At 39.6% G+C, this 21,307-nt stretch overlaps 2 protein-coding genes across 2 annotated transcripts in view; one reads left to right on the top strand and one right to left on the bottom strand.

Annotated features, from left to right (window-relative positions):
* Window positions 1-17,582, bottom strand: part of LOC134755134 (uncharacterized) — a 95,535-nt gene extending 77,953 nt beyond the window's left edge. Inside the window, exons 1-2 of the mRNA XM_063691612.1 lie at window positions 17,407-17,582; window positions 57-212 (exon numbers count right to left, since the gene is read on the bottom strand). Of these exons, the coding sequence (XP_063547682.1) occupies window positions 57-212; window positions 17,407-17,532 (282 nt within the window). The 5' untranslated portion in view covers window positions 17,533-17,582. The remainder of the gene's footprint in view (window positions 1-56; window positions 213-17,406) is intronic.
* On the top strand, window positions 2,270-3,896 carry LOC134754293 (uncharacterized). The gene has a single exon (XM_063690524.1). It carries the CDS (start codon window positions 2,286-2,288, stop codon window positions 3,879-3,881), a length of 1,596 nt encoding a protein of 531 aa, XP_063546594.1. The 5' UTR covers window positions 2,270-2,285; the 3' UTR covers window positions 3,882-3,896.
* Window positions 17,583-21,307: the final 3,725 nt, after the last annotated feature.

Genomic DNA, 21,307 nt, shown 5'->3' with positions numbered 1-21,307 from the left:
ATTAATGTTGAACATATTTGCAATCTTGATTTTTTATAATATAATAAAATACTGACCTCTCCATCTTCATCTTTAACTGCGTCTTTAGCTTTCTTTTGCTTTTTCTTTTTTCGTTTATTTTTCTTGCTCGTTTCTGGTTGGATTACAACCTCTTCAACTGATTCCGATTCTGAGGGCTCCTGCTCTTTTTCAGAGTGAGAGCTCAACTCAAGCTGTCAAAAGCAGAGGGGACATAAAGTTTGACATAAAAAGCTTAAAAAAGAGGAGAACAATCTTAAGTACCATACAAGATAGAACAAAACTAAGGAACAAAGAAATGCATCTAAACATATTTATATGCTACATTGGTTGAATATACTCGTATAGTCCGACAAGAAATGGAAAACTACTGACGGCGCCACTTCCTACGTATCAGTCACATTTTTAACGTAACATTGCAACAATTTAGCATGGAATTTTGTTAGTTCCATTTTATTTAATTTCTACTATAGTTGGTCAAGCAAATCTTGTCAGTAGGAAAAGGTGCGAAATTTAAATTCTTCGCGCCTCATAATCTCTTTCGAAATAAGAAAATATGGCCAATCATCCCTTTAGATAGTTTAGATAGCGTTGTGTTTTTAGTAGTACGTGTTGGCGAGTTGGCGACATAGGTTTCCATACTAATCCACGCTCAGGCGCGCTTATTCTTTCTTCCGTGCTCAAACCTAATCATTTGGCTTGGCTTAGTTACAACAAAATACAGCTTTACATTTATTTTAGTCTACGCGGGCAAGGGCTATATATGGGTTAACATTGTGTAATGGTGATTTTCGCTTTGCATTCAATTATAACTGATAGGGTTGAATTAGTTATGTAAAACGAATGCCATTTAGGTCATATAAACAACAGTAAAACCTTGAAAAAAAACCAGTCCATAATTAAATGTATAACATATTAATGGGTGAATCAACTTTATCTTGTCATGTCAATCCTGATTTTATGACATTTGAATTAACCAAACATGTATTTTTCCAGTTCTTCTAACAAACTGTATCATTATTGTCGCCTGGCTGATGGGGCCGAATAACAAGAAATAATTGATTTACCCATACATTTCTTATACATTACAAAAACTACTTGACATGTTGGAGAAATTTGTGTTTATATATGTAAGTTTAGGTTGTTGAAGGTACACACAGCTCCAAAAGTGCATAACCACTTTGATTGGAATTCATTAATAAAGTGGGTATGCACTTTTGCAGCTCGTACAGCGAGAATAGTAAATTTCGCTTTGCAGTTCACATTGCTTACATGGATTAGAAGAGTGACAATCATACGCTTTACATGTTATAGGACAAATATATAAAATATTACAGGACAATTTTACAGTCTAATACCCACAACACAAGCCTTATTGAGCTTACTGTTGGAGTAGGAGGTCTGCGGTCCGCCATTTGATGACCCTAGTTTTTCAGTAACACTGGAGGCAATGGCACTTGCAAAGTTGCAACAGCACTGAAATATAGGGAACTCACAAAAACACGCCTCTGTTACGCATCTCGATGACACATTTTAGACTGATTCTGTAGGGTTCGACTCGCTGGCACTCAGTAACCATAGAGGGACCACACAAGAAATCGCAAATTATTTTTTCATTTGTTCATTTTGAATCTTATTGCAATTTCCATAGGAGTTGTAATTCAATAACCGGCCTGGCCTAGTCGGTAGTAACCCTGCCTGTGAAGCCGATAGTCCTGGGTTCGAATCCCAGTAAGGGCATTTATTTGTGTGATGAGCACAGATATTTGTTCCTGATTCATGGGTGTTTTCTATGTATTTAAGTATTTATATAATATATATATCATTGTCCCATAACACACGCCTCCTTGGGCATACCGTGGGACTTAGTCAATCCCAAGTAACACAGCAAAGCATTATAACGACCGTCTTACAGCATTTCTGAATGCTTTTTGCATTATAAGGCTAGCCCTATATCAGCCCTATGGACGTCCATAGGGCCGATATAACTCTTGTTTGGGCACAAGCTTTACGGCTATAAATCCTAAAAAGGTTCACACAGTTGCCAATTAGCATTACAGGCACAATTTATTAGCATTACTATGGTCAAGGAAATTGCCAGTCGCAATAAAGAAGCATTACTATGGTCAAGGAAATTGCCAGTCACATTAAAGAAGCATTATTATGGTTAATGAAATTGCCAGCCGCACTTAAAAAGCATTATTGCCGACGATTCATGCCATACAGAAAAGTAAATGAAGATAGCAAATTAAATACATAATTAAAATATGCTTAATACAACATTAATCTCCTATAATTGTAAGAACGTTAAGAGATCTATAGATGGGGTTAGACAACTATGCAAGTTTGGGGATATCATTGCGCTTCAGACTTGGTTGCTAGAATCGGATCTAGGGTTCCTGACGACTGTGCACGACGACTTCGGCAGCACCTGGACGTCCGCCGTCGACGCGGCCGCCGGAATACTGCGAGGGAGGCCTCACGGAGGAGTGGCGCTGCTATGGCGGAAGTCTGTATTCCAATGCGTGTCTGTGATACCGTGTGCTAGTCCCAGAATTTCTGCAATACGTGCTACGACCAATGATAGGCCTATTCTAGTTATTAGTGTTTATATGCCTACTGATAAGTTAGAAAATATGATAGAATTTAGTGACTGTTTGAGTTCTATTAGTGCTATTATAGACGATAGTGACGCAGAATCGGTATTTATTCTCGGAGACTTCAATGCACACCCTGGAGAGCGGTTTCACAATGAGCTCGTAAACTTTGCCGTGGAGCAGGACTGGGTATGTGCCGACTTAGACATATTGAAGTCCTCGGGAGCATTTACTTTTGTGAGCGAGGCGCACGGCTGCAGGCGATGGCTTGATCATTGTATTGTTACGAAAGCCGCATTACCGTGTGTCACTGATGTCCATGTTAAGTATGATGTCCTCTGGTCTGACCATTTTCCGCTCATAGTTAAGTGTAACCGGGATTTAATAACTACGAAAATAACTGTTAATAATTTGGAGCTAAATAAAATAAAATGGAGTGAGAGAAACGATTACCAAATAAGCGACTATCTTAAAATATGTACTTCTAAGCTTAAACAGATCGATTTTCCAGTCGAGTGTCAAGTTTGCTGTGGGAGTTACTGTGGCAATATGTCCCATAGGCATTTAATTGACAAACTTTATAAGGAGACAATCGGGATCCTATGTCATGCTGCCGCAGTGACGCACATAGCTAGCAAGAGTGTGGGGAGGCGCCGGTTGGCTGGCTGGAACAAGCACGTGAGCGAGGCTCACAGGTACGCGAAGCTTAAATTTGCAAATTGGGAGTGGCACGGAAAACCTCACACATGCTCGGTTTACTCCGAAATGATAGAGGCTCGTAAAGTTTTTAAAGGAAGACTACAGTGGTGTCAGAAACACCAGGGCCAAATCAAAATTGACCGATTGACGTCGCATCATTCTAGCGGTGACTTTGCGAGCTTCTGGAAAGCTACGAACAAACTAAACCCTAGGGGCGGCGTACCTGTGAGTGTTGATGGTATTTCTAATCCCAGGGAAATAGCAGACTTGTTCAAGCGCAATTTTACACTTACTTCTCCCTTGGGTCCTGCGTGTAGGGCTTTCGATGCTGAGTCGCAGAAAGGTGAGTTGTCTGTTTTTATCTATGCTAAAGATATTTCTAAAGCGATTAAAAACATGACAAAAGGTAAGTCACCTGGACACGACGGTTTAAGCATCGAACACCTGAGGCACGCGGGCCCTCATCTACCGCGTGTGCTGTCTCTGCTGTTCAACCTGTGCCTTAGCCACTCTTATCTGCCGCCTGATTTGTTGGAGACTCGTTCTGCCCGTGGTGCCCGTTATTAAGAACCGGACAAGTGATGCTGCGGATGGGTCAAATTACAGGCCTATCTCCCTGGCTACAATTGTGGCAAAGGTGTTTGACAGTGTGCTTAATTCATATTTGAGAACCTATGTCAAACTGCATGACAATCAGTTCGGATTTCGACCTGGGCTGTCAACAGAAACAGCAATCCTTGGCTTAAAGCACACTGTCAAATACTACACAGATAGAAAGACGCCGATATACGCCTGTTTTTTGGACCTGTCCAAAGCTTTCGATCTCGTCTCCTACGACATCTTATGGCAGAATGGCTTTGTAGCAATTATACGCAAGAAAGCGGCCTCATTACTGCACAGAACCAGGGATAGCACAAACAGCATTCTAAGGATGATTGCTGATCAAGTTTGTTGTCCAATAATGAAAACCTTAATTAAATTAATTAAATCTAATATAACTTTTAAGTATTAACATAGTTTTTAAGCCTTATAATATGTAATACTAACACAATGGGATCATGTTATCTTGAAAATTAATAATTGAGTTGAATTATTATGGTTAAGGAAGTTACCAATTCCATTACAGAAGCATTATACGAGACTAGCCGTTTTGTTGATAATGTAAATGTTAATGGAATTACAAAGGCATTAAATAAGCATTAGAATGTAGTAAAAGCACTATTAAAGCTACTTAAATGTCAGCAAACAGATCTTAAATAAACCCTACATCATTGCAAAAACATCTTTAATACCAGTACAAAAAGGTATATTTGTAATTTCCATACTCTATCTTACTAATGGATGGACGAAATTATAAGAAAAGAAACTAAGTGAGTGACGCCATATTTTTGTCAACAGCAAGGAACATTTATAAAAACAAGGTAAGTTACTGACTCGTGTAATTTATGTTATGCATCAAATATTAGTGCGCAATAAAGTTTACTGTAAATGTCTATATATGTTTAATTGAAATTTTTTACGCGCTCTCGATACGTTGAGGATTTAATAAAAAGTGTAAGATAAAGATATGTGTGGAATATCCGAAACAATTGTAAATTCCTACAAGAGGGCGAATCTCACATAACTAACCTATTAAGCATTGGTATGATAAGATAAGATAAGATACATTTATTGATAAAATTGTACAAATTTTACACGTCAATTCAGCCATACTATAATATACAATGTCAACCATATAATTATAATAAATTTATACTACATTACAATATACAATTTGTGTTCGTAGTTCTATTGATAAAGTTCATTATTACAATTATTATATTTATTTTCTATTTATTATTATAATTATTATATATATATCTCAGTTTTTTATCTAATGTCAGGGCTTATTACACTTCCTTAAAATAAATTCATTCACACTGTAGCAACACAGGTCAAGCAACATTTTTTTAATCTTATTGTAAATATTTTATCGCTCGCCGAGGTAATTATGTCACTAGGTAGCAGTGTTGGCCGAACGCTAATGCCATTAACCATTAAAAATTAACAATTAAAAAGGTTAATGGCCATTAACCATTAGCCATTTAATTCGGATTAAAGTTAATTCGGATTAAATTTTTGAGACGTTAATGGCCATTGAAGTTAATTCGGATTAACTTTAATTCGGATTAACTTCAATGGCCATTAAAGTTTCAAAAAATTAATTAGAATTACTCTCAATTGCATTAACGTCTAATAAAATTACATTCGTGATATTTTAAAATGAGACAGCAAAATGACCCTGACTGAACCCTGGCAGTAGTAGCAGTACCTACCTACTACCTAGTAGAATTCTGGTTTGGTGCAACACAGACATACGCGGTTTTGGTCATTTAAATCGTCTTGATGAGCACTTCGGAGAGCCGTACCCATGATAGAGCTGATGCTGAACCCTGGCAGTACCTAATGGATCTAAGGTTTGGTGCAACATAGGCACACGCTGTTTTAGTCATCCGACTCGTCTTGATGAGCACTTCGGAGAGCCATACCCATGATAGAGCTGATGCTGAACCCTGGCAGTACCTAATGGATCTAAGGTTTGGTGCAACATAGGCACACGCTGTTTTAGTCATCCGACTCGTCTTGATGAGCACTTAGGAGAGCAGTACCCATGATAGAGCTGATGCTGAACCCTGGCACTACCTAGTGGATCTAAGGTTTGGTGCAACATAGGCACACGCTGTTTTAGTCACCCGACTCGTCTTGATGAGCACTTAGGAGAGCAGTACCCATGATAGAGCTGATGCTGAACCCTGGCAGTACCTAGTGGATCTAAGGTTTGGTGCAACATAGGCACACGCTGTTTTAGTCACCCGACTCGTCTTGATGAGCACTTAGGAGAGCGGTACCCATGATAGAGCTGATGCTGAACCCTGGCAGTACCTAGTGGATCTAAGGTTTGGTGCAACATAGGCACACGCTGTTTTAGTCACCCGACTCGTCTTGATGAGCACTTAGGAGAGCAGTACCCATGATAGAGCTGATGCTGAACCCTGGCAGTACCTAGTGGATCTAAGGTTTGGTGCAACATAGGCACACGCTGTTTTAGTCATCCGACTCGTCTTGATGAGCACTTAGGAGAGCAGTCCCCATGATAGAGCTGATGCTGAACCCTGGCAGTACCTAGTGGATCTAAGGTTTGGTGCAACATAGGCACACGCTGTTTTAGTCACCCGACTCGTCTTGATGAGCACTTAGGAGAGCGGAACCCATGATAGAGCTGATGCTGAACCCTGGCAGTACCTAGTGGATCTAAGGTTTGGTGCAACATAGGCACACGCAGTTTTAGTCACCCGACTCGTCTTGATGAGCACTTAGGAGAGCAGTACCCATGATAGAGCTGATGCTGAACCCTGGCAGTACCTAGTGGATCTAAGGTTTGGTGCAACATAGGCACACGCTGTTTTAGTCACCCGACTCGTCTTGATGAGCACTTAGGAGAGCAGTACCCATGATAGAGCTGATGCTGAACCCTGGCAGTACCTAGTGGATCTAAGGTTTAGTGCAACATAGGCACACGCTGTTTTAGTCACCCGACTCGTCTTGATGAGCACTTAGGAGAGCGGTACCCATGATAGAGCTGATGCTGAACCCTGGCAGTACCTAGTGGATCTAAGGTTTGGTGCAACATAGGCACGCGCTGTTTAGGTCGTCCGACTCGTCTTGATGAGCACTTAGGAGAGCAGTACCCATGATAGAGCTGATGCTGAACCCTGGCAGTACCTAGTGGATCTAAGGTTTGGTGCAACATAGGCACGCGCTGTTTAGGTCGTCCGACTCGTCTTGATGAGCACTTAGGAGAGCAGTACCCATGATAGAGCTGATGCTGAACCCTGGCAGTACCTAGTGGATCTAAGGTTTGGTGCAACATAGGCACCCGCTGTTTTAGTCACCCGACTCGTCTAGATGAGCACTTAGGAGAGCAGTACCCATGATAGAGCTGATGCTGAACCCTGGCAGTACATAGTGGAACTAAGGTTTGGTACAACATAGGCACACGCTGTTATGGTCATCTCACTCGTTCTAATGAGCACTTGGGAGAGCAGTACCCATGATAGAGCTGATGCTGAACCCTGGCAGTACATAGTGGAACTAAGGTTTGGTACAACATAGGCACACGCTGTTATGGTCATCTCACTCGTTCTAATGAGCACTTGGGAGCGCAATATTTGAATATTATCTTGAGATACTCATAAGATAGATGACATATACTTATGGCAGTAAGCAGTAGGTCCTAGTAAGTACCTAGAGGTACTTACTAGGACTCAGGTATGGTCCAATCTATTCACGCGCTGTTTTGGTTCACCTTTTTTTATTAAGTTGATGGGAATAGTAACAAAAGTGCTGCCTAATCAATGTTTTGTAAATTTTTGTATTATTCAACACTTTCAGCGCCAAGCGCCCCATTTCAATAACAAAATGAACCCGACTATCGGGTTCTTGGCACTGAAAGTGTTAACTGATCATGATTACTAATGTCATGGTCATGCAATATTATGTAAGATATGAAAGAATATGTTTGTATTTATGAACTGAATCGGAATCCTTACAGGGATAAATTAAAATAACATATTTATTTATCATTATTTATTTATTTATTTATTTATTTATTTAAAAAAATATATTACAAATTATATACCACTAAAGTGTTTGTCGTCGTATTTTCACGGAAACGTTCGTATTTGTCATGCTACTTCTGTCAACTTCAGTATTTTTGTACTGAGACTGACTGAAATAGCAAGACACGTTCGTGCGTTTCCGCGAAAATACGATGGTAAATAATTATGCACTACATCTGTATCATTATGTATAAAATAAGACTTAATTTTTATAATTGATAAAATAATTAGTGGTATATAATTTGTAATATATTTTCTTTTATAAATAAATAATGATAAATAAATATGTTATTTTAATTTATCCCTGTAAGGATTCCGATTCAGTTTATAAATACAAACATATTCTTTCATATCTTACATAATATTGCATGACCATGACATTGGTAATCATGATCAGTTAACACTTTCAGTGCCAAGAACCCGATAGTCGGGTTCATTTTGTTATTGAAATGGGGCGCTTGGCGCTGAAAGTGTTGAATAATACAAAAATTTACAAAACATTGATTCGGCAGCACTTTTGTTACTATTCCCATCAACTTAATTAAAAAGGATGAACCAAAACAGCGCGTGAATAGATTGGACCATACCTGAGTCCTAGTAAGTACCTAGACCTACTGCTTACTGCCATAAGTATATGTTATCTATTTTATGAGTTATGTATCTCAAGATAATATTCAAATATTGCGCTCCCAAGTGCTCATTAGAACGAGTGAGATGACCATAACAGCGTGTGCCTATGTTGTACCAAACCTTAGTTCCACTATGTACTGCCAGGGTTCAGCATCAGCTCTATCATGGGTACTGCTCTCCTAAGTGCTCATCAAGACGTGTCGGACGACCTAAACAGTGCGTGCCAATGTTGCACCAAACCTTAGATCCACTAGGTACTGCCAGGGTTCAGCATCAGCTCTACCATGGGTACTGCTCTCCTAAGTGCTCATCAAGACGAGTCGGATGCCCAAAACAGCGCGTGCCTATATTGCACCAAACCTTAGATCCACTGGGTATTGCCAGGGTTCAGCATCAGCTCTATCATGGGTACCGCTCTCCTAAGTGCTCATCAAGACGAGTCGGATGACTAAAACAGCGTGTGCCTATGTTGCACCAAACCATAGTTCCGCTAGGTACTGCCAGGGTTCAGCATCAGCTCCATTATGGGTACTGCTCTCCTAAGTGCTCATCAAGACGAGTCGGGTGACTAAAACAGCGTGTGCCTATGTTGCACCAAACCTTAGATCCACTAGGTAGTGCCAGGGTTCAGCATCAGCTCTATCATGGGTACTGCTCTCCTAAGTGCTCATCAAGACGAGTCGGATGACTAAAACAGCGTGTGCCTATGTTGCACCAATCCTTAGTTCCGCTAGGTACTGCCAGGGTTCAGCATCAGCTCCATTATGGGTACTGCTCTCCTAAGTGCTCATCAAGACGAGTCGGGTGACTAAAACAGCGTGTGCCTATGTTACACCAAACCTTAGATCAACTAGGTACTGCCAGGGTTCAGCATCAGCTCTATCATGGGTACTGCTCTCCTAAGTGCTCATCAAGACGAGTCGGGTGACTAAAACAGCGTGTGCCTATGTCGCACCAAACCTTAGATCCACTAGTCCACTAGGTAGTGCCAGGGTTCAGCATCAGCTCTATCATGGGTACTGCTCTCCTAAGTACTCATCAAGACGAGTCGGATGACTAAAACAGCGTGTGCCTATGTTGCACCAAACCTTAGTTCCGCTAGGTACTGCCAGGGTTCAGCATCAGCTCCATTATGGGTACTGCTCTCCTAAGTGCTTATCAAGACGAGTCGGGTGACTAAAACAGCGTGTGCCTATGTTGCACCAAACCTTAGATCCACTAGGTAGTGCCAGGGTTCAGCATCAGCTCTATCATGGGTACTGCTCTCCTAAGTGCTCATCAAGACGAGTCGGATGACTAAAACAGCGTGTGCCTATGTTGCACCAAACCTTAGATCCACTAGGTAGTGCCAGGGTTCAGCATCAGCTCTATCATGGGTACTGCTCTCCTAAGTGCTCATCAAGACGAGTCGGATGACTAAAACAGCGTGTGCCTATGTTGCACCAAACCTTAGTTCCGCTAGGTACTGCCAGGGTTCAGCATCAGCTCCATTATGGGTACTGCTCTCCTAAGTGCTCATCAAGACGAGTCGGATGACTAAAACAGCGTGTGCCTATGTTGCACCAAACCTTAGATCCATTAGGTACTGCCAGGGTTCAGCATCAGCTCTATCATGGGTATGGCTCTCCGAAGTGCTCATCAAGACGAGTCGGATGACTAAAACAGCGTGTGCCTATGTTGCACCAAACCTTAGATCCATTAGGTACTGCCAGGGTTCAGCATCAGCTCTATCATGGGTACGGCTCTCCGAAGTGCTCATCAAGACGATTTAAATGACCAAAACCGCGTATGTCTGTGTTGCACCAAACCAGAATTCTACTAGGTAGTAGGTAGGTACTGCTACTACTGCCAGGGTTCAGTCAGGGTCATTTTGCTTTCTCATTTTAAAATATCACGAATGTAATTTTATTAGACGTTAATGCAATTGAGAGTAATTCTAATTAATTTTTTGAAACTTTAATGGCCATTGAAGTTAATCCGAATTAAAGTTAATCCGAATTAACTTCAATGGCCATTAACGTCTCAAAAATTTAATCCGAATTAACTTTAATCCGAATTAACTTTAATGCAATTGGTTAATGGCGGAACTACTGGTTAATAAAATTGATCAATGGTTAATTAAAATTAACAATTACGGCCAACACTGCTAGGTAGGGTATATCCAGCGGGCGTTAGAGAGACAATTGGCGGGGATCACATTGAGAGACCGTAAAACAAATGAATGGCTGAGACAACAGAGCAAAGTCAATGATGTTATAAAACGCGTAGCCAATTTGAAGTGGGAATGGGCTGGTCATATAGCACGGAAGACCGATTCGTGGAGCAAACGACTACTCGAGTGGCGACCATGGGGGGAAGAGCGTCCTCATAGTAGACCCCAGATGCGTTGGGACGACGACATTAAGAAGACTGCGGGGAAACAGTGGCTCCAAGTCGCACAGAACCGCGACGAATGGCGCAAAATGAAGGATGCCTACACCCAAAGGGTAGAAAAAGGCTAAGGAGAGAGAGAGGAGAGAGAGAGGTAGGGTATTATAGATCTTGACACCTAGGACAGCGAGTGACTTTCGAGTTTTAGCGAGTCTGCGGTGCGGGACAAGTAGCAGGTGTGCACCCCGGGTATTTCTAATATGGCACTGATCGCGCGTTGTGTATTGTTTAAGATTAGACCTCACGTGTTGGCAGGCCATCAATATGAAGATACAAGGCAGTTAGAATTTTATGCTGCTTAAATATGGGGTATTAACTTAAGTGATATCACGGTTATATACGTATATATTACTTTATAAATAGGCCCGTAGAATCATGATTTTATGTTATATAATTTTTAAGAAAAAAAAAACCGACTTCAAAACCGCTGTAAGTTCACTTATTGTTGATGGTGCACTCTTAGATTCCAGACAATGAAATGAAAAAGACAGCATCTTTTGCCTAATAATGTAGAAAAGGAGGTAAAACCACCCACTTTTCTAGTAGCATTTCGTTTCTGTAAGGGTCGCAGTTCTAACCTAACCTGACCTACTTTTCTGATAGCATTTCGTTTCTGTAAGGGTTACAGCTCTAACCTAACCTACTTTTCTGATAGCAGTTCTGTTCTGTGAGAATCGCAGTTCAAAACTCAACCACCCACCTAACCCACTTTTCTAGTAGCATTTCCGGGTCTGGATCAGAGTCCGGGTCCGTGTCCGGCTGTCCGGGTCCAAGTTTGGGTCAGAGTTCGGTGCGGGTCCGGGTCCGAGTTGGGGTCCATGTTCAGACACGGGTCCGGGTCCGAGTCCGGGTCCAAGTTTAGGTCTGGGTCCATAAGGAAGAGAACAAATCGCCAAACGTGAACTATGTGTCATTGAAGAGTTCCATTCTGATCATTATCAGCAGTTTCCATTTCATCAAATGTCACTTTTTAAAATGTAAATGCTGGATTTGTTGATAAAAAAACAAAAATCACTATATGTATGCCTTTCACATTTGAGGAGTTCCCTCGGTTCCTCGTGGGTCTCATCATCAGAACTCGAGCTTGACAAAAATATGTCTTAAAAACTTAAGTTGCTTAACAAACATAAAGAAGAGGACAAATCGCCAAACGTGAACTATGCTCCATTGAAGAGTTCCGTTCTGATCATCATCAGCAGTTCCACTTCATCAAATGTCACTTTTTAGAATGGAAGTGCTGGATTTGTTTATAAAAATACAAAAATCACTATATGTATGCCTTTCACATTTGAGGAGTTCCCTCGATTCCTCATGGATCCCATCATCAGAACTCGAGCTTGACAAAAATATTTCTTGAAAACCTAACTTGCTTAACAAACATACCGAAGAGGACAAATCGCCAAACGTGAACTATGCGTCATTGAAGAGTTCCGTTCTGATCATCATCAGCAGTTCCACTTCATCAAATGTCACTTTTTTAAATGTAAGTGCTTGATTTGTTGATGAAAATACTAAAATCACTATATGTATGCCTTTAACATTTGAGGAGTTCCCTCGATTCCTCATGGATCCCATCATCAGAACTCGAGCTTGACAAAAATGTTTCTTGAAAACCTAACTTGCTTAACAAACATAACGAAGAGGACAAATCGTCAAACGTGAACTATGCGTCATTAAAGAGTTCCGTTCTGATCATCATCAGCTGTTCCACTTCATCAAATGTCACTTTTTAGAATGGAAGTGCTGGATTTGTTTATAAAAATACAAAAATCACTATATGTATGCCTTTCACATTTGAGGAGTTCCCTCGATTCCTCATGGATCCCATCATCAGAACTCGAGCTTGACAAAAATGTTTCTTGAAAACCTAACTTGCTTAACAAACATACCGAAGAGGACAAATCGCCAAACGTGAACTATGCGTCATTGAAGAGTTCCGTTCTGATCATCATCAGCAGTTCCACTTCATCAAATGTCACTTTTTTAAATGTAAGTGCTTGATTTGTTGATGAAAATACTAAAATCACTAAATGTATGCCTTTAACATTTGAGGAGTTCCCTCGATTCCTCATGGATCCCATCATCAGAACTGTTTTTTGACAAAAACGGGACCAATCTGTATGTATATACTTACAATCAAAAAAAGAATTTTCAAAATCGGTCCAGAAATGACGGAGTTATAGAGTAACGAACATTTAAAAAAAAACAACCGAATTGAGAACCTCTTCCTTTGAAATCTTGAAGTCGGCTAAAAATATGTACACAATGGCGTCGGTCCATAGCAGCCGGGTGAACCTTTATGCTAATTAATGCCCCCGGCAGTAAAACTACTTACACGTGAACAATAGGGTATTTGACAACATTAAAAATATATAACGAATTGCTGTCATCCTGAAAGATAATAAACTAATAAAGTATATTTCACTATATTTAAATGTAAATTGTTTAGTTTTTGGAATATAAACGAAAGAAAATTTAATATTTTTTGAAATTTCATCAGGGACGTGAACGCTCTGTGATTGGTCAACGCTCGGATGACGTCACACGCGGGTAAACATTCTTGATTGCCTTGAGTGTTTTAACTGTTTTATTTGTATTTAGTTAATTTTAGTTATTGTTCCACAGTTTTCTGATATATTCCGATTTATCCGTATATCTAGTAGCACAATATTCATAAGAATCTCAAAATGGAGCCGAAATATGTGAAAGCTGATAGCGGCAACCTACCAGACATAGACGCATTAATGGTTGCACTTTTCTTTAAAGATAATCCGGATTACTATGCTGCGGAACTTAGAAATGTAAAAACAACTGTGTGAGTATACGTAGAAATTGTTTATTAACGAACATTTCGATTTCGATGATACGAATACGACGACGATATATATATAGAATACGATGACGAGAATAGTATCTCCATACTGCACTTTAGTTTGAAAGAAAGTGTGCTTCTAACTACCTACTAATGCTGAAAGAGCTATGTTTTGAGGTTATGTAGTAATACATTAAATACCTAGATCTTGTTTCGTTAAATACAACAAAATCCGCTGCTTTAACTACCCTATTTATTTACAGTTAAATATTACTTACATCGAAGTGGTCTTCACACATAAAAACATTTGTATGCTCTAAAATGCTCTTTGGGTCTCTTCGCGCTAGTTTTAACCACGTTTTTCTTTTTTTGGGATTCGTTGGAACGGAAACAAACAATTTATCTGGATTTTTTATAGTCGTACTTGAACATTCCGGCACTATACACCATTTATATACCATTTTACAGTGAAATAATCAATTCAATGCACATAAACCATAAGATTTACTAAGGTCATTGACTGAGTTTACTCGCGTGTGACGTCACACGTGTCACGTGATTAGCCCCTTTGCAAAAACAGCGTTTAAGGGGCGTTCAAAATAATTAAACTTTAACATTGTTTTTTTATATTTAATACAGGAAATTTCACGGAAATATCAATGTAGTGTAATTATTACGTCATAAAAAATCAATTAAAACCATTTTCAAAAATTAGTCAAAAAGCCTATTATCGAGCCGGAGGCCAGAGAGAAGACATTTGAACAATTTGCCGCCACCAGTAGTTAACTGAAAGTCCCTGGCGGTTTTCAAACTACGTTGTAAGGGACTGGGGCCTTATTTACTGGACCTCCAAAAGGAAGTAACGTACACTTTTGAGTGACCTGCTCAATAGATATTTAAATTTAGCACTTTTTTTATCCACTGCGCATTGTTAGGTTTTGCTATCATGTCCTATATGTAATAGTGTAAATGTTCATACTGTCCTTAGCTAGATACAATTACGGCGGTGGCAGAATAACAGCGTCCGTTGCTGAAAACCTTTAGGGCTGCTGTGCCCCGAAGCCTTTTTGGCACAGACATCAGCTGAGCCACCTTCCCTTTCAATTAGTTTGTAAGCATTATCGTGTACTTTTATTTTATTTTATTTTTTATTTTAAAAATAGTTGTACAGCATAACAGTATGAAATATACAAAGTCACTGCAAAACTACAAACAAATTAAAAACAAAAACAGGTAAACTAATAATATTATTATACAATAAGCACATTCAAACTGTTGAAGGAAGTTATTATGTACCTATGTTACAACTTCTTGAATAAACGTCTTTTATTTCTATTATTATTATTTGTATCTCCTCGGATTTCACGGGCCTATAAATCCCGGTCTTTTGATAGGCTTGCGTGGGGATATAGATCCAACACGTAGAGGCCCCTTGGAGAGCTTTAATGTCATGTAGAACGCCTGCTAGTACCCGTTCACAGGTGCAACAATAGACACCCATGAACCGGTTGCAGCAGGCATTGGGACTATTGTAGAAAAAGTGAACAGTATACCGGTCTATGGATTGAAGCTTGGGTGGACAATGAGACTGGGCTATTGAAAAGAATTCCGGACACCTGCCATAACAATGCTAACACACGTTATCGAGGCAGGTGGTGACTTGCCGCTGACTAGATGGGCCCCTGAAACTGCCGTCGTGAAGACGACCAGGAGCAAAACCGGTGTGAGCGGCTCAGGGGTGTCAAGAGGTGTGCGCCGCTTTCTACCCAGTGACTGATGTTAACAGCCACTGTGCCAACTCGCGTCTTATGCATCTTTCACTTTCACCCCTGGAGCATATAGCTTTTACGACTCCCCTCTGGACGGCCAATGAAGGCAAGCCAGAGCTGAGAGTCCTGCGGGTCTCCTTGGAGTCCACTCCGACCGACGAAGACACGCCGGAGACGGAGACCCTGACCGACTCTCGGAGCACTCGGGTCCATGGGGTCGTCACTCCCCAACAGCTCGCCACAAGCTGCCCTGCAGGCTTATTATTATTATTTGTCTGTCTTTCCATATCTCGGGACCATGGGATCCCGGACCTTTGAGAGGCGTGCGTGGGGCCGAAGCCAACAGCGCAGAGGCCCTTTAAGACATATTAATCTAAAAGCAAGGGATACACGTGGCGGATACCATCCCCGAACGCACAATGTGATACATCCGGAGATGGTCCCCGCGAGGTGCAAAGACTATTGCAGTGCAGCACTTTTGTGCTGCGATGGGAACTAAGGTCATAGGCTATAGATTTGAATATTGGATGGACTGGATAATGGGCTATGGGAGGAGACAAGCGGACACCTGCCGTGACAATCAGTCTCAAAATTGTGAAAGACAGGTTGTGACTCGCCAACTCATTTAGTGGGCCCTACAACGGCCGCACGCACAGTGCGACAATCGAGCAACACTTCAGAGCGGCTTTGAGGTTGTCGAGAGGTGAGTTCCCGGTAATCCGTTCAGCAGGCCGCCGGCGTTATGACATTTTAAACTTCCAACCTGGAGCATAGGTCCCGCTCTTGCGACTCCACTCTGGCCGGCCAGTCAAGGCAAGCACAGAGGCAAGGGCCAGATGACAGGGCCCTCTGGAATAGGGGTCCGCGGCGTCGCCACTCACCGTCAGCTCGCCACAAGCTGCCCCCGCGGGGTTATTATTATTATTTTATTTAACATTGTAGTGCCATTGTCTATAAAGTAGTTCACGTTAATGATTTAAAATGGCTGTTAGATGTAAATTAGAACTCAGGTGATCGTTAAACATGCCAGCTCTATATGTATGGATTAACGCTAATGCTATAATACTGTGTTGGCATTTTTTTACTGCTGTATAATGTCGCTGTAGAACCTAAGGCACTAAAAACAGCTTCAAACAATATTGGCTGATTAATAAACCATTATTATGGTTCACGTTAATGCTTTAAAATGGCTGTTAGATGTAAAATAGAACTCAGGTGATCATTAAACATGCCAGCTCTATATGGATTAACGTTAATGCTATAATACTGCTGTTGGCATTTTTTTACTGCTTTATAATGTTATTGTCGAACCTAAGGCGCTAAAAACAGCTAGAAGCTGTACAGCAAAATCGTGGTTTGCTGCACTAAAACTAATGGCCTAAGTAGCATTTTAAAATGCCATTATCGATCCAGTATACAGTTTCAGGCACCTTAAGTGAACCGTGAACTTATATAAGTGTTTATGCGTACCTTAAGTCCTATAAAAGCCTACTATTCGTCTGTTAAAATGCTTCCTGTGTTACTTGGGATCTGTGTAAGAATGTCCTATAATGTTTATTTATTTAATATTATTATTTATTATTAATAACCGGTTAAAGTGACCGAACCATTTTTTATGCAGGTAGTAGCACATGCAGTTTTACTTAACAATAGACAAAGGATTGCATTAAAACTGATAAAATGGGTAGTTTTTTTTTCACCCGCAGAAGACAGCAACACAATATACATATAAATCCACCAGTGTACATCATTACATGATTTTATAAATATTCTACTTTAGTTTATGTACTCACCCCTTCATAAGTGAACTTAGAAGCTGTATTCTTTGCATATAGAGGTTCATAATCATCATCAGAATCATCACAGGGCTCTGGCAGACGGTTATCACCAAATACTTTACGTACATTTCTACTGGACATCTTTGTATGTGGCTTGTATTCTGTAATTCATAAAACAACGTTTGCATTAATAACCTGCAGACTTCACAGTATTTATATATAGTATAAAACTGCAAAATTTGCATCACAACATATGTTTGATATCGTATTTAGATAATAATTCATCGGCCAGACATCATGTGCATATAAATCACATAAAAATTAAGCAGGTAACGAAATTGTGCAACTAAAATACAATTTTATATACATGCCTAACTAGGAAATTGACTTATAACGTCTTATTTATTGTATTATGCTGGTGTTTAAATCCGTTTTGTACCGTTTTACCTCTAGCTCAAAAATTCTGCAAACAGTAGAAGCTAAAAAGTTACACGCAAGTGAAATAAGCATCGCAACAGACACAACATGTGAGGTAACATCACAGATTAATAATATGTCAATTAATATGTCAACTGTCATCTCTGTCGACGTCATGTCGTTGTCGATGCATAGTGTCGATGTGGTTTGTTCAGACGGCCTACCGCGAACCACGTTCGACGTGTTGCCTCCTGTCACACTTACGTACGAATTTACAAGTGCGACAGAGAAGCAACACGTCGAACGTGGTTCGCGGTAGGCCCTCAGACCTGTAATTTTTATGTACGCACATAAACATAGTATATAAAATATATAGTATATAGTTGGTCAAGCAAATCATGTCAGTAGAAAAAGGCGGCAAGTATGCGCGAATGGATATCGTCCCATAGAAAATTTTAATTTCGCGCCTTTTTTTGTCAGTACTCAGTAGAAAAAAGCGCGAAATTCAAATTTTCTATGGGACGATAACCAGGGGGGGAACTTAGAAATGTAGTTAACGTCAGTAAAGATGCAGGCGATTTCTATATCTTGCTCCCAGACAACCTACTTTTGCGTAAAGTCCACTTCCGATGCTTTCGATTTTGCAAACTACGTCACCAAATGTCACTATAAAATTGATACAATTTTAAATTTTAAGGCATGAATACAACATTGAGAAGGTTGCATAATTATACCTATCTTGTCAAGACCTTTCTTTATTTATAATGTTGTTACCTGGCAACGGTTGATTACATGCAACATGTCAGACAAAAATAAATGTCTTAAACAGAAACAAGCTTACTTTTTCTCTAAATATTAATTTTAAAGTGTAACCGAGTAAAATGGACCACGCAAGCATTAAACACGAGAATAGGGAAATTAGTTTCCCAATATTACAACACCTGGAGGCTTAAACATTTAATAGTGCTCAAGTGCCGGAAAGTTTTGATATTCTCGAAGTTAAAAAGGAAATACCATAATAGGCGCTCACGATGCGCAGGCAGCTAGCGATAAAAAGACCGATGACATTCTGCAAAAAATAATGCATGCGCGAATGGATATCGTCCCATAGAAAATTTTAATTTCGCGCCTTTTTTTGTCAGTACTCAGTAGAAAAAAGCGCGAAATTCAAATTTTCTATGGGACGATAACCAGGGGGGGAACTTAGAAATGTAGTTAACGTCAGTAAAGATGCAGGCGATTTCTATATCTTGCTCCCAGACAACCTACTTTTGCGTAAAGTCCACTTCCGATGCTTTCGATTTTGCAAACTACGTCACCAAATGTCACTATAAAATTGATACAATTTTAAATTTTAAGGCATGAATACAACATTGAGAAGCTTGCATAATTATACCTATCTTGTCAAGACCTTTCTTTATTTATAATGTTGTTACCTGGCAACGGTTGATTACATGCAACATGTCAGACAAAAATAAATGTCGTAAACAGAAACAAGCTTACTTTTTCTCTAAATATTAATTTTAAAGTGTAACCGAGTAAAATGGACCACGCAAGCATTAAACACGAGAATAGGGAAATTAGTTTCCCAATATTACAACACCTGGAGGCTTAAACATTTAATAGTGCTCAAGTGCCGGAAAGTTTTGATATTCTCGAAGTTAAAAAGGAAATACCATAATAGGCGCTCACGATGCGCAGGCAGCTAGCGATAAAAAGACCGATGACATTCTGCAAAAAATAATGCAAATTGATTCCCCTAAAGACACGTGGAATCGTGGAAGGAACTAGAGCGCATTTATGGAGGTACCTGCAAGTACAAGAGATAATACCTATGCCTTAAATTCTTTAGTTACAAGATGGATCCGAATTATGACATCGTTACTCATGTGATAATTTTAAACAATATCTGGAGCAAACTGTGTACGGAGCTACAGAGCGTGGCGTGGCGTAGGTATTACCCCAAATTCTCCTAATGTGACAATTATTGCAAAGAAAATGGATATGTAGAGTCAGAAGCTGCAAGTGATGGATTCAACCAACTTGGTACTTACACCTGCTTTTATTAGGTACTATCTTTGTATGCCAAATTGAAAGCAATAAAACTACTTACTTTACTTTATGTTTTTATTAAATGATTACCACTCTTTAAAACCATTTCTGCATAATGTTAGGTCTACTTGGGTGGTTTAGAAGTACCTAAATTTTTTGTTTGATACCTTGTAATAATAAATATTTTATAAGTCACAAGAAATCAAACAAAAAATTGACTTGTGAACCGCCCAAGTAGACCTAAAGGCCGCTCCAGACTACGCGGCGCGAAGCCGCGAACGTGGAGCCGATCTCAGAATAATGACTAAAGCATAGAAGTCGGGCAAAAATGCTTCTCAAATATGTATACCCGTACTTTCTTCCTTACGAATTAGATAATGTGCCGAAAAAGAGATGCATATATGCTTGTTATTTCTCATTTACGTACGGTGTCATAAGTTTGATAATTTGTTAGGTATGTAACTGTGTCGACTTTTTATATCGATAAATTATGCATAAGTTTATGTGCCGTGTAAAAGAATAATCACGAAATTGGCAAATTTATAATAGTCTGGCTAATGAAAGTTGAACCTGAAAAAACGTGGCAATTTCAAGAAATCTGTAGCAGGCGGCTCGTTGAACTGAAATGCGTGGAATACAAGGATTGCATAACTTTTATACTTTTTATAATTTTCATATTCTAAAAATCATTAAAAAGTATAAAAATTATGCAATCCTTGGAATCAAAGTGCCGCCTGATATGAGGATTAATGCATGTACCTAATATAGCTTTTATCTCATTTGCAGTCTACCACTCAGAACCGTCTAACTATACCTCTCGTTTTTTTATCACTAGAAAGAAGGCGAGCGATCTTAACGTGTCGTTTTATCGAAAAACACTTTGAAAATAAGTCACAACAAATATAATTTCGTTCGATCATTTACATACTTTTGCTTTCATAAGTAAAATATTGCTATATTTATAAAAAAACTTGCAATAAAAAGACACGTGGAAATGGTTTACCGTTTTTTCTAATGCTAAAAGACTAAGTATAGTTTCTAGTCATGTACATACCAAATAGAAAATGAAAAAAAAAAAAGTTCGTGTAATATATTTTTTATATTTAATAATAGGGAATATTACGCGAAACTCGGCGCAGGTGGCGCCACTATCACAATCTGAGGGTCTATCGCGAAACAAGAAAATCGAACTTTCGTTATCTAACATCTCTGTCACTCTTGCGTATTCGAGCGATAAAGAGGCAGCTAGATAACGAAATTTCGGATTCGAGTTTTCCGGTAGGTCCCCTGAAAACTTGTCAAAAACCTGTTAAAGGTACAGTATGAATAAGTTACTCTACGGTGCACTAAAAAAGCTAGTGCTGCACTCTGGTGGCAGAACATTGCAGTAATATCTCCTATTCCTCGTCCTTTGGAAATCTGAAATAAAAAGTTGAGTTTTGTGACC

This window comes from Cydia strobilella, chromosome Z (assembly GCF_947568885.1).
Source record: "Cydia strobilella chromosome Z, ilCydStro3.1, whole genome shotgun sequence".
Lineage (NCBI taxonomy): Eukaryota > Metazoa > Arthropoda > Insecta > Lepidoptera > Tortricidae > Cydia > Cydia strobilella.
The sequence above is the reverse complement of the archived record's forward strand: the minus strand, read 5'-3'. Positions and strand labels throughout refer to the sequence as shown.